General features: G+C 36.2%; 1 protein-coding gene across 1 annotated transcript in view; it reads left to right on the forward strand.

Moving 5' to 3' along the window:
• Positions 1–1046: 1046 nt before the first annotated feature.
• TRPA1 (transient receptor potential cation channel subfamily A member 1) overlaps positions 1047–15163 on the forward strand; it is a 68858-nt gene continuing 54741 nt past the window's right edge. Inside the window, exons 1-4 of the mRNA XM_044657954.1 lie at positions 1047–1163; positions 8023–8185; positions 9472–9647; positions 12146–12253. Of these exons, the coding sequence (XP_044513889.1) occupies positions 1047–1163; positions 8023–8185; positions 9472–9647; positions 12146–12253 (564 nt within the window). The remainder of the gene's footprint in view (positions 1164–8022; positions 8186–9471; positions 9648–12145; positions 12254–15163) is intronic.

Here is a 15163-nt window from a genome sequence, read left to right on the forward strand (position 1 = left end):
GTTGGAGGAATTGTGAACTGATCCAATCATTCTAGAAAACAGTTTGGAACTATGCTCAAAGAGTTTTAAAAAAAAGTTATACTCTTTGAACCAGCAATAACATTATTTGGTCTGTATCCCAGAGAGATTTAAAAAGAAAAAAGAAAAAGAGGAAAAGGAACTTTATGTACAAAAATATTTTCAGGAGTTTTTTTGTAGTGGTAAAGAATTTGGAAGTGAGGGTTTCCCCATCAATTTTTCTCTCCACCTTTCCCTCACATCATTGATAAAGTTATCATTTCTCCCAAGATTTTAGAAGCACTCTCCATTCAAAAGCATATTCGTTTTTATTGCTGAGCAAATTGGGGACCTACCCAAAGATATTAGGCACAGAAGAAATGACAATGCACTGCCCAAAGATTTCTCTGAAGGTTACAAACTTTCATTTCTCCATGAACTTTCTGAAAGATAGCAATTGTATACAAACCCAAATATAGATACACACAGACACACACATACACAGACACAGACACAGACACATACACATACATACACACACACACACACACACACACACATACACATATACACACAAAGAGTGGGCTAAGAGGTATATCTGGTGCAGTCCAGAGCCTGATTCCTGGAAACTGAATAGGGTCTGATTTCCTGAAAACTCCTCCTCCTCCTCTGCCAAGAGAGGGAGGAGAAGGATAGCAATGCCTTTTATATATAAGTGTCCTGAACTAGAAAGCTCCACTTAACCTTCCACTCCCAATTTGGCTTCTCCTCCCAGGCCAACATCTCTATAGCTGCTAAAATCCAGCAAACGTGAGCTTAGCTCAGGGAGGAGGGTTGAAGTTCCGAGCCCGGTGTGACTCCCGCCTTTCAGCAAAACCTTTGGCGCTCTTTCCCTAACTTGTCCTTGAATCCCCAAGTCCCTACTCAGGGTTGACTTTCTTCTCTTCCGGGTCCCCAGGTACCTCACCAGGGCAGACTCTGTTCTCGCTTGGGTCCCCACATCGTCTCGAGACTCCAGACGCCAGGAGGTAGCTCCTGGGGCGGGGTCAATGAAGCGCAATAAGAAGAAAGTACTGATCATCTCCGGGGAGAACAAGGAGCCCCAGGACGCTCTCTACGAGGGAGTGGAGCACGAAATGGATGCCTCAGAGGAAAATGTGTTTAAGGTAAAGGGGACTGGGGGCGGCTGGGAAGTGCTTTGAAATTTGGGTCTCCTCCCTCACCTGCACCAAACTTCCACGAGGCCCTTCAGAGGTTTTCATAGGTAACTTAGAAGCCTGAGCATGGTGGGAAGGGGTGCTGCGTGTGCGCCCCTGTCACTAGTCACTGACTGTCTCTAGTCAGCAAAACTGGAAAATACAAGGGTAGGACGCGGAGAAAGGAGCAGAGCTTTTATTTCTGGGCCTTTTTCGAGTTCTTTCCTCCATCTCCCTAGTCCAGAGGTCCCAGGTTCTGTGTTGCCTTTTGAGGATGGGAGAAATGGGAAAGATCCAAACAAGGACTCAGACCCTGGCAACCCAAACTGACTTGAATAGAGAAACAGGGAAAGGACTCGAGCTTGTTAGTTTATAAAACCATATCCTATGACCTCCTTTGGATTTACATCAATACATAATGCATACGTGGCTTTGTGGGTAAAACAAAAGTTTCTTTTATGTATGTAAGCTTGTGCTTCTAAATGTATGATTGAGGGGAGGCAGTACTATATTGAGCTCTTGCCTGAAACAATTTAATTAGAAGTCCATTTCAGAAACTCCTGGGAACTGTTTTTTGGCAGGGATTGACGTGGAGGAAACGATATTCCTAATACAGAATAGTTTCAAATGTATAAGTCTACATCTTTTGTATGTATGTAATGACACTTTTTCTGTCATTTCAGTCTTGTCTGATCCTTCCTTAAGACATTTAGGGTTTTCTTGTCAAGATCCAGGAGTGATTTTCCATTTCCTTCTCTAGCTCATTTTTACAAAAGAAGAAACTGAGGCAAAGTTAAGTGATTTGCCCAGGGTCATATAGCTAGTAACTGTATGAGGTCTGATTTGAACTCAGGAAAATGAGTATTTCTGACACTAGGCTCTGAGTTCTGTGGACTGTGTCATGCAGCATCCCAGTAGAGATTCCTGTTACTGATATAAAGAGGGGGTCAGTGACAGGCTAATCTGAGTTTGTCACCCCTTTTTCAATCATTTCCCTTATCACAGGCTCCAGGGATTAAAAATAAATCTTTTTCAACACATTCCCCTTTTTTTCATCTGGTCTGGAGAATAGTCAGGTCTTTGCCCTGAACAGTTTTTTTTTTCTCCTAATGATGAATAAGGGAATAAATGAGTGTTAACTGACTTAGTAGAGGGATGTGGTAGCAGTATGTTAGTAAAACCTGACAGCATCTTGACCAGAAAATGGCATAGAATCTTTGCATGCTTTAAAACTCTTGTTTGCCAACCTCCTTTTTTTCCTTTTTTCCAGTGAAACTTTCTATCGGGTAAATCCTTTGGATATTTTTAAGGGGATATAATAATGAGAATTGGCATTGGTTTGATGAAAAGAAGGGATATATAAGACTTTAATAGAGAAAAAAAATGACTCAATGATCTTTTCCAAAAGTTTCAACTCTATTTTCAAAAATAAAAATAATCTGCTTTTCTTTATTTTGGAAGTATCAATAAGTATATGGTATTTAGGTGAGAGAGTAGGGGACAGGGATTACAGTTCCTATAGCACACATTTGTTTAATGAACTCCCAAAGGAAGAAACACCTTCTACTAATATCTTGGCAGATGAGGAAACTGAAGTACAGATAAGGGAAACAACTTTCTGAAGGTCACATAGCTAAGAAGTGATTGAGGTAGAATTTGAACACAGGTCTAATATAGGGCATCTACTCTGAAACTTAAAGAGTTGCCAACAACACTAAGAGGTTAAGGGACTGGCCCATGATTACATAGTCAAAATATGTCAGACTTGAATTCAAATCTTCATGACAGATTAAGTGAATTGTTTTGTTCGCACAATTAGGAAGTATCAGGAAGCATTGCAAAGAAGATCCCTCTTGACTCCAACTTTAACACTCTAAGGCATTAGAAAACAGTTTTCTTTTTTGTTTGTTTTTGTTTTGGAAATTAGGCAAAGTCTTCTGAAAGTGTTTAAAATATTTGAAATATATAATGTGAAGGTAACTTACAGCCTTCTGGATGCCACATGAGCAAAGTTGTCTTTATGTGGTGCTGAGGAGTCTCTCTTTCTTTCTTTCTTTCTGTCTGTCTGTCTGTCTGTCTGTCTGTCTGTCTGTCTGTCTGTCTCTCTCTCTCTCTCTCTCTCTCTCTCTCTCTCTCTCTCTGTCTATATGTCTGTCTCTCTCCTCCCTTTTCTTTCTTTAGCTCATCTCATCCTCAAAGAGCAAAATTCTGTTCTTATTTTGGTCAAGTACATAGAACAAGTCTCCTCCAAAGAACTTCCTCAGTTGACAAAAATTCCTTCCCTTCCCTCCAATTGTTTAGGAAATCTTATATTCTGTTTGCTAAAAGTTTTGTTAGGTGTCAAAACCTGAACTGTTTTATATTTTTCTATCTACCAACTTGTGTGTCCTATTAGGACATAAGTTCTTTGAGAGCAGAAGCTTTGTCCTATTCACTTTTGAATAGTTCCTAGACTCTAGCATGATACCATTTGAACAGGAGGTGTGCTATAAATATTTGTTGAAAGAAGAAAGGCAAGCAGAGAGTAATTCTCTTGAACTCCAAAATATTGTGTTTTAAAGGGAACTTTCTTTTCTTTAGCCTAATGGAAGAAATAATGTAAAAAACTGTAGACACTGGAGAAAGGCCAATGAAAGCAATATTTTTGTTGGGGGGCTTTCAACATTAGTTTTGACCTAAAATCATACTTCCTTTGCTTACCAATAAGACTAGCTTTCATCCCTTTTTACATTAAATTTATTTCTGCAATAAGTAGAAGATAGTGCCATTTTCTCCCTTTCAGATACTTTCTGAAAAAAAAATTGACGATGTAGCACAATATTAAAAAATAAAACCATTACCTTTTGTATTAAAATTATTACCAAGTATTGATGCCAAGGTAGAAGAGGGGTAAGAATTAGATGATAATTAGGGTTGAGTGACTTGCACATGGTCACACAGCTAGGAAGTGTCTGAGGCCAGATTTAAACCTAAGACTTCAATCTCCAGGGTTTGGCTCTCTATCCAGTAAGCTGCCTCCCATACACAGTACAGTATAACTGGAATAAGCTCCAGTGGATATGTAAAAATATAATTGAAGCCTTTTGATTTCTCACATTTTTTAAAAGCTAGAAATTAATATGTTGATATGGCAAAATAACCTTTCCAAGACTAAAATAAATACCAGTAATTTTGTCCCATTTTTAGTAGATTCTCAGTGACAAAAAGTATGAAGGAATTCTTCAGATTTCCAAACTTTAGGAACTTCCAGGTTAGCTCTGAGTCATAATGAATTTATGCTGGTGTTATCACTCATACTATGAGCACTGAATATGGAATAGTTATTGTACATTTGGAAAAGGAAACGGTAATTAAAAGAAGCTGGTATTGCTTCTTCAAGAGCAACTCATGCTACCTTAAACTCATTTCCTTCTGATGGAATAACTAGACTGATGGACCAAGGCAGCATTATATATATATATATATATATATATATATATATAAAAAGATAGATATATCTTAGATATATAAAGAACATCTTACAATAGTCTGATGTACTATGCAAGTAGAAAATAGCTAAAGCTAGAAATTTACATTACTCTTTTGAGGTTGTAAAGTAAGTAAAAATATAATATTTTGTTTGACCTTTATAGCAACTGGCAGCTAGGTGCACAGTGGATATAGAACTAAATATGGAACAAGGAATACCTGAGTTCATGACATCTATCTTTAAAAAGGTTTATAAATACTTCTAGGGCTGTTTGTGTAGAAGAGGGTAGATTTATTTTGTTTAGCCCCAAAGGCTAGAACTAGGATTAGTAGGGGAAGACCATAAGAAGGATAATTAATTATAGGGTTGGGATTAAGATTTCTTTTTTAAACAAAACTATACAAAAATAGATTATGCTCCCTTAAGAAATAAGCTTCCCCACTCTAGATATCTTCATGAAAAAGTTGTAAATTCCATTTACAATACAGTCCCTAACAACTTTGATATTCTCTAATAATAAATACAAAGGACTAAACCATGTGATTTAAAATTTTTAAAAAACAGACTCATTTAAATCTTATTCACCTATGATATTTTTACCCACTTCCATTTGTGGTATAGCTAGGTAGATCAATAGATAGAGAGGCAGGCCTGGAGTTGGAAGAACCTAGATTCAAATCTTAGATGCTGCCTAACTGTGTGACCTTGGACAAATCACTTAACCCTAATTGACTAGCCTTTACTACTTTTCTGCCTTACAACCAATACTTAGTATCAAGTCTAAGACAGAAAGGAAGGGGAAAGAGAAAAAGAGAGAGAGAGAAAGAAAGAGAGAATTGTTATCTTTTCCTCATTATTTCATTCATTTTTTGGTCAGGCTTTCCTCATTGTTTGGCATAATGCCTGGCAACCACTAGGCTCTTAATAAAAGCTTGTTGATTAATTCATTGATAATAAGTTTTCCTTCTTATTGTATCCTTTATTTTCCTTTCCTTCCTTGCTTACACTAAAGGAGCATAAAGAATTATTAGAAATACTTGATAATATGGTGATGATGCTGTTAATAATGATAATGGTGATGGATACTTTTACATAGCACATTAAGATTTGCAAAGAATTTTACAAATGTTATATCATGACCATTTAAGGTAGGTGCTTTTGTTACCCCCGTTTTATAGATGAGAAAATTAAAGCTGAAATGTTAAATAACTTATCCAGGTTCACACAGTTAATAAATATCCAAGGCATGACTCAAACTCCATCATTACTGAACCTGATTTTGAAAATGATTCTTTAAAGGTAATTTTATTATCCCTATGCTTTTGTTATCATTAGAGCCAGAGTAGAAGAGAAGAGCCTGAAAATAACCAGTAAAGATTGAAAAACTTATATAAAATGTTTGTTAATTTTCTAAAATAAAATGTTAGATAAAAATAAAACAAATTACCTTTTCAACTCCAATGTAATTTTTTCAAGAGGTCATAACTGAATTACATGAACAGATGTTTCATTTGTAATCCAATAAGAACTTTTAGTTCCACAGTACTCTATACATTGAATTTTTTTTCTTGGTTAATGAATTACCAAAGAATTTCCATTAACACCTGATTTCAGTTCACATTTAATAGACTATAATCAAGTTTCTATTGACATCAGGTCACTGAATGGCTCTACAAACTGCTTTTCCTGCTCCATGAGATGTGATATGGTTTCCCTATTGTCCAGAGAGAATACAAAATGTGATAGAACATAAAAGGACAGCCAAAAATTCCAAATGTATTTAGCCAAAAAGGGGATAGAGGTGATATTTTTGTTGGGAGTGACAAATATTGAGAAAAATATAATAATAAGTATATCATCTCATAATTAGTCCATTATTATATACATGTCAATTTTGAAAATGCCTGAAAAAATTAAAAAAAAAGAAAATATATGCTACAGAATATTTTTTTAAAAACTGTTACCTCCTGCTTGGTATTGTTAATAATAATAATGATTAATTCCAAGGCAGAAAAGGGTTAGGGGTTAACCGAATGGAGATAAGTGACTTGCCCAAGAAAACACAACTAAGAAATGTCTGAAAAACTAAGAAGTCATATTTGAACCTAGGACTTCCTGTCCATAGGCCTGGTACAGGCATAAGTTTTAAGAATAATTACTATGTAATATTCCTTTTGTAAAATCAAACATTGTGAAAGAATTTCCTTATGTTATTATGAGATAAATGAAATAATTTGGGGAGGAAGATTTTTTTTAAATATTTAATCTGATTTTTGAAGAATGGAAAAAGAACTCACATGTTTATAATATATACAGTAATATCCTAAGCACGTAAAAACTTCATTTCATTTATTGATTTGTGCTTATAGAAAGGAAAGGTACTTGAGAAATCAATTGAACTCATTTCCTTTTCTTTAGCTTTCAGATAGGAATATGTTGAAACTAGCAGAATGGTATGGTGAAGTACTTCAGTTTACTTTGTTTTGTGACTGACTTTTAAAATGAGAAACGCTAAATTTGTGCTACAAACATAGTTTATTGAATCTCTAGTAGTCAAGAGACATTTCATGGATTAATCAGTTTCATCTTTGTATGAAATAGTCTTGCAATATCATTAACTTTTGGACAGAAACTGGGGAGTAAAAAGAGTGTTCATAGACTGGAAAGATGGAGGTACAGAGGCAAGAGTGAATATGTTGTATTCAAAGGGAAGTAAGAAAAGCAGTCTGAAAAAAGAAAAGACTGCATGTTGTTGAATATCAAGAAATGAGGTTGAAAAGGTAATATGTAAACATATTATTTAAGGCCTTAAAAGCTAGGCAAAATAATTTGAATTTAGTCCAGGAGTCTTTGGGGAGCCTTCTTAGGCTATTAAGTCAGTGAATAGTAGAATGAAAAAAAAATTATCCCATTAACTTTACAGTAATGTGTGAGTTGATTATACAGTAGCCCTATGATTATAGCAAGTCAATCTCTCAGCTTCCCAGATCAACTGTTAAATGGTAGAGGGATCTTTCCCCACACTGATAAAATCACATCTGTATCCTTCCAAAATTTAAAACATCAATTTAATATTTTCGTTAGCTTTTAGTTATTTGTCTTCATTTCCAATACATTTGTAATTCATACCACTGCAAGATTAGAACTGTACTTATTACTTTGCATTGTATATACCTATCATATTGCCAAATGTACAATAAATAATTTGGTTGAAAATGATTATCTCTTACAGGATGTAGAGAATAAGTAATATACTTTAGGATGTAATTAGAGGATAGATTTTTAATATGTTTGTCTTAAACACTATGCTTAAATAAATATTTATGTATATCACAAATAATCTTTTGAACGTAAAACTAGGTGATTCACGAAGGAAATGTAAAGGGATTGCAAAGCTTCATGATGAAGAACCATGATGGTTTATGCACATATGATGAACTGAATGCTACTCCCCTGCATCATGCAGCTGCCCAAGATCAAGTTGAATTGCTAGAGATGATTATTGATGACTCTTCTTCGGAAGGTAACTAACTCAAGGTTATGACATGGATATACCTTAATGTTAGCCAGTTCATATTCCATATAAGCAGATTTCCCCCCAGGACAGCACAAACATAGGAATACGAAGAGAGTGAATGGAGGAATAAACCCATTTTGGCAATGTATATGGACCAAAGGTATTAAGCATACTCATGATGTGTGTAAATAGATTGTGAAGAGCAAATCCAATCCCAGATTTGGTGGTTTACTAGGTTCTAAAGTGTCAGTGGAGTCATAGTCACATTGAAAAGAATCCTACATGAAAGACTATTCATTATACACATTGATGCATTATATAAATTATATATGTGTACATGTACATGCATACATATATGCACACATATAGGGATCCACATATTTGTTGTATCTAAATATATGTAACATGCACATATAAACATATCTGCATACGTGCATGTTATGAGTTGGGAGGCAGTAATATATAGGATGTCCAGAGTTGGTCTCAGAAAACTTGAGTTCGGATCGTTTTTCTGACAACACATTGACAAGGTGGCCATGGGCAAGGCAGTTAACTTGTCATTGTTTTAGTCAACTGCGTAAGAACATAATATGCAGAGCAAATGCCAGTCTGTATTGGTAAAGAGACTGACTCTCTAAGCAATCCAGACACCCATAAAATGACAGATCTTTTCAGCAGCCAATTATATCATTTCTCTCTCTATATCCATCTTTCTATGTAGATATACACATGTATTAACAATGCACAAATTATAGAAAATATATAGATACATTTCTTTGTGAAATATACTTTATGAAAGCTTTGTGAATAAAGATATTTGTTTTCTAAGGAGAAGGTTTATCCAAAATTTAAAATCCAAGTACTTCCCAGGGAAACAGTAAGGTGTCCTTCTACCTTTGGCAGGGGCTAGGTCTTGTTTTCCTTTGTGTTTGTCACTCTCTTTAGTTTAATATCTTATTTAGAAGGTACTTGTTGATTTATTTTTTTAAACCTTTACCTTCTGTCTTAGAATCAATACTGGGTATTGGTTCTAAGGCAAAAGAGTGGTAAGGGCTAGGCAATGAGAGTTAAGTGACTTGCCCAGGGTCACACAGCTAGGAAGTGTCTGAGGCCACATTTGAACCCAGGACCTCCCATCTCTGGACCTGGCTCTCAATCCACTGAGCCACCCAGCTGTCTCCTACTTGTTGATTTCTTGGTAGAGGGCTGAAGCTGGTTGTGTTTTTATTAAATCAGTATAGCCAGAAGAAAATGTATTGCCTGCATTTCATGCTGCCTTTTTTCCCTCCTAGGACTGAACATAATGGATATTTCAGGAAATACTCCTTTGCACTGGGCCACTGAAAAAAATCAGGTTGAAAATGTAAAGTTACTTCTTAGCAGAGGAGCTGATCCAAACCTTTGCAACAACAACTTGATGGCACCCCTTCATCTAGCGATTCAAAGTTGTTATAACGAAATAGTGAAGGTAAGGTTACCATAATAAGTCTGCATATTTGTGTGTATAAGTTTGTGTGAAGAGTGGATATGTACAATTTGTGGATTCCTCTCAAAATGTGATTGTCTGCAGATGAATCAGGTTGACCTACAAACAATAAACAGAAATTGTGTGACTAGCATCATTTCTGAACAACTTAAAGCTATCACCCTCTGAATAATAAAGAAATTAGCCACTGTTTTCTATGCTCTTGGAACTTAGCAGTTATAGATTTTTTTCTGCAACTCTTGAGAGCATCAAACCATCATCATGAAAACAGAAAAGATTACATGGAATATAGGACATATATTTCTTTTTCATGGGTACCTTTTATCATGAGTTTAAAAGAGCCATGCCAAGTCAATAACCATTTAAGTGCTTACTATGTGCCAGCCACTATGTAAATCACTTAGGATAAAAGGCAAGGCAAAAAAGTCCACCTTCTCAGTCTATGGGGGAAAACAATATGTAATCAATTTTGTACAAATAAGATATATACTGGATAAGTTGGTGTTAATCATTTGAGAGAAGGCTATAACATGAAAGTAGGTGCCTTCTTATAGAATCTGGAATTTTATCTGGGAATTAAAGAAAGTTGGGGATGGAGATGAAAAATGAGAGAATTTCAGGAAGAGAGACAACCAGTGAAAAAGATCAGAGTTGGAAAATGGAGTGCCAGTATTCAAGGATTGGAAAACAGGCCAGTTTCACTGAATTGTAATGTATGTTGGGTAGAAGGATAAGATATGAGATGTAGGAAAAACTTAAAAATTACAAAAAAGCTTACAAATTACAAATTAAAAAAAGATTATAAATGTCTCTGAATGCCAAATAGATGATTTTATAATTGATCTTGGAGATAATGGAAAGAAGATGAATTGGTCATATAGTCAAAGGGAGGGATATTAGAACTTATGTCTTTGTACCTTGACATGTTAGGTGAACAAGAAGACCTCCAACATTAAATGCATCCTCTACATAGGATTTTTTAAAAATGAGCACAAAAATTACTCCAAAAGAAATATGGAAAGATTGCATTCTTTGCCATTCTCCACTAACCATATCTCAGATATCAAAGTCCTATATATGAAAGAGTGCTGGCTATAGAATGAGGAGAAACCTTCATTCAAGTACCAAGTCTGAAATGACTAACTCTGAACCTGGGCAAAATACTGTCTCTCTCCCTGCCTCATTTCTTCTAAAATTAAGAAAATAATAAATTTAACTACTTTCCTCTTGAAGTTGCCATAACAGAAGAACTTTGTAAACCTCTAGGAATAATATGTACCTCTAGGGCAGTAATGGCAAAACCTTTTAGAGATACAATGCTGGGTCCCACCCCCCCACCCTATCCCACAGACTGAGTGCCATGCCCCACTTCTCTACATGCTGGGTATCCCTCCCCCACTCCTCCATTCTGCACAGAGGAGGCAGAAAGTGCTCCCATTGGACTGCTGGGCTGAGGGGCAGGTGAAGTGAGTAATGTCATCAATGAGTGTAGAGAGGGGGAAGGGAGTGGCCTGAATACTCTGGTTCTCTCCAGCTCTGCTGCCTGTGAGCTATCCACCTTGCCCCCTGTGCACTCTCATCTGGCTGCTGAGAAGAAGGGCAGGGCATATGAAAAAATGTCTCCAGGAACAGTGGAGAGGGGGAAGGGAGCAACTGCCCTTGAGTCTCTCTGCCTTTCTGGTAACAAACTTGGGGGCCAGGGGTAGGGTGGCCGAGTGCCCACAGAGAGCATTCTGCACACCATCTTTGGCCTCTTGCCATAGGTTCGCCATCACTGCTTTATGTTTTAACTTTGGGTGGCTAGGAACATAGAGGTAATTTTGAGAGTAATGGAGAAGTTAAGAAAAAGGAGAGCTTTGGAGGTAAGATAATAAATTGTGTTTGAGACATATTGAATTTAAAATGTCTGAGATATCTAGTTTGAGATGTACAATAGGTATTTGGAGATGTGTGACTGTAAGTTAGGAGAGGTAGAGGCTAGACAAATTTCTAGGAAGTATATGTTTAGATCCACCCCAAAACATATCCAAGGGATCCATATTAAAGCACAACCCTTGGAACATTCTCAGCTGGGTACAAATCCTTATTGTGATCATAGAACTGATCACATAGTAGCTGATTCATGATCTTAGTCCCATTTTACCTCTATACTTTTAGACTCTTATTAATAGATCAAAAATTAGTCAGGTTGGGAAGAGAAGATGACATAGCCACTTGTTCCTTTCTCCTGATTCAAAACTCTCCTAATGAAAGGATGCTTGGACCAGCTCACCTATAAGGTCTTTGCCTAACTTGAGTATCTTTGATTCTGTGATATCCATAGAAAAGGTTGATACTCCACAAGTGTAAGAAAAAAATCCTTTCTAAATCTTCTTTGTTTTTTAAATAAATCTTTTTAGAATGTTTTTAATAATTTTCCTTTTATTAGTTAAGTTATAATTTAGATTCTGTACTCTTTTATTTTCCCCTTCTCCACATAGGTTTTGGTTGAGCATAGTAGTACTGATGTCAATTTGAAAGGAGAAAATGGAAGCACACCTGTGTTGCTGGCCTGCTCCAAAGATAACAGTGAAGCACTAAAACTCCTGGTTTGTATAAGGATTTCATTTTTTCACTGGCCTTCATTTTAATTTTAATGTATGCTGTTGATCCTTATCACTATACATATATGCTGTGACCAAATCTTCTTGAAAGTATACATCTTAGCAAGAACTATGTTTTTAATTCTTGTAATGACCAGAATTTAACATTTCCCCAACTACTGAAAGATACTTTTGAGATCTCATAGTGGTTATAGCTTTTTAAAAGTCAAATCATGATTGCAACTCCTGCCTTCTTTTTCTCAGTTGAAGCCCAATAGATTTTGCTCCAGCCTTTTATTTTTACTCTGTGTATGTCTACCTGCTTTATGTGTTTCTTGTAGATAGCATATCCTAGGATTTTGGTTTCTAATGCACTTTGCTATTTGCTTCCTTTTTATGGGTGAGTTCATCCCATTCACATTCAGAGTTACAATTATCAACTGGGTATTCCCAGACATTTTGATTCTTTCTCCTTGTCCTGCCTTTTCTTCTTTCACTATTTCCTTCTATACCAATGTTTTGTTTTTAATCAGTCCCCTAGTACTCTCCCTTATTGTACTTCCCTTTCTCCCCTCTCCCTTCTTATTCCTCTCTTATTATTCTTTGGGGTCTTTTTAAAACTACCCCCACACTCTCCCTCCCTAGTATTGCTTCCCTCCCCACCAGTTTTTTCTTACATTTCTACTTCTCTATTGGAATCTACTTCTCTATAGCAAATCAATTCTCTGCCCCAATGGATCTGATTGTTCTTCCCTCTTTAAGTTAATTTCAATGCTGTTATACAGGGTGGTATGGTGCTTGAATAAGATGGGCCTAATGAAGGTGGCCCAGGATCTTAGATTATAATGCACATATGAAGTAATTATTTCTTCTCTCCAAGCTCTTTACCCTTCCAGTGTTTTTGGTCCTCTCCCATGTTTCCCCCCACATGTTTATTTATGGAATATAAATTTACTCCATTTTGTCTCTTTTCCCATTTCTCTTAATATTATCTTTTTTTTACCTCTAGCTTTATATATATTTATACATACATAAACGTATATAGAGATATATATCTATATATCTCTATATATGTACATATACATATACATATATCTATAAGTGTACGTATATATATCTTGACATTTCATCCTATACTGTTTATCACTGTTCCCTCTGAGTATACTTCTTCTAGCTACCTTGATGATAATAACAATTTTTAAGAGTTACCTCTTAGGTCAGAGTTAAGAGTTTAAGTTTAAGAGTTTCTCATAGGTATACAAATCATTTCAACTTATTCGGTCCCTTAAAGAAAAGGTTATGGTTTTTTGTTTTTATTTCCCCTCTCTTAATTACCTTTTGGTGATTCTCTTGAGTTCTGTGTTAGGGCAGCAAATTCTTTGTTTAAGTCTGATTTTTTCTTTATGAATGCTTGGAAGTCTTCAGTTTTGTTGAATGACTATATTTTCCTCTGCAAGAATATAGTCAGTTTTGCTGGATAGTTGATTCTTGTTTGTAGACCCAGCTTTCTTGCTTTCTGGAATATTATATTCCATGCCTTCTGGTCCTTCAATGTAGATGCAGCCAGATCCTGTGTTATCCTAACTGGAGTTCCCTGGTATCTGAATCACTTCTTAGCAACTTGTAATATTTTTTCCTTGGTTTGGTAATTTTTGAATTTGGGTATAATGTTCCTGGGAGTTGTCAATTGTGGATTAAATGTAGAAGGTGATCTGTGGATTCTTTCAATTTCCACTATTCCCTCTTGTTCGAGAATGTTCGGGAAGTTTTCTTGGTTAATTTCCTTTAGGATGATGTCCAGGATTTTGCTTTTGTCATGATGTTCCAGTAGACCAATAATTCTTAAATTGTTTCTTCAAGATCTGTTTTCCAGATCTGTGGTTGTGTCAATGAAGTGTTTCATATTTCCATTAATTCTTTTATTCTTTTTATTTTGCTTTATATATTCTTGCTGCCTTGTGAAGTCATTTGCTTCTAGTTGCTGGATTCTCCTTTTGAAAGACTGAATTTCATCCCTTGCTTTTTGGTCATCCTTCTCCTTCTGCTCTGATTTTCTTTGTAGTTCATCTTTCACCTTCTTTGTTTTGTTTTCAAGCTGGTCAGTTTTGGATTTCAAGATACTATTTTCCTGTTTTAGTTCATGTATTTCCTTTTTCCAATTGACTTCAGCCTCTCTTCATTGTTTTTTGAGTTCTTGAGTTAATCGAATTTTGAGATCTTCCAAAGCCTGTGTCCAGTTTGTTGGAGTTTCTTTGGTTTTCCTTGGGGTTCCTTGTTCTTCTTCTATTTCATTTGCTGTTAGTTCATTTCCTGGAAGGAAGCTGTCAATTGTAATTTCTTTTTTTCTTTTTATGTTGTTTACTCATATCTCTTCCTTCTTTCCCTCTTGTGCCTTCTCTGCTCTGCTGGCTGATTAAATTAAGCAGATGGTTTTAATGTGTTTTGATGTAAGATCTTCCCCAGCTGGTAATAGTAGTTTGTATCTATATTTTCTGCAATCTATGGGGGAGGGGGTTGGATTTTCCCAGCCTTATATAGACTTCTTATCTATCTTACTGATGGGATTAAGCCAGGGTGGGATTGATATGTTTGGCTTGATGTGTCCTGAGGCTAAAACCTCAAGAGAAGGGTGGGGGGGGGGAGGCAATATGGAGAGTTTTCTCTGCATCTTGGGTGGCCTCTCTGCATTTTTCCTCTAGCTGCCTCCCTGTTTCTATATTCAATGCCCTGACCCCAGCGCCAGCAAGGCTTTCTCTCCAGACTAGTGGGTTTGCCCACCCAGAGATTCCAGGAGCCACTGGAGACTCCTCACAATATGTTAAGGAGGGGTCTTGAGATTCTCCTTCTTCCCTACCCTTGAACCCAACAGTCAGGAATTCAGGCCTTTTTTTCTTGGTGTACCTCTTGAGCTATCCA

Source organism: Gracilinanus agilis, chromosome 1 (assembly GCF_016433145.1).
Source record: "Gracilinanus agilis isolate LMUSP501 chromosome 1, AgileGrace, whole genome shotgun sequence".
Taxonomy (NCBI): domain Eukaryota; kingdom Metazoa; phylum Chordata; class Mammalia; order Didelphimorphia; family Didelphidae; genus Gracilinanus; species Gracilinanus agilis.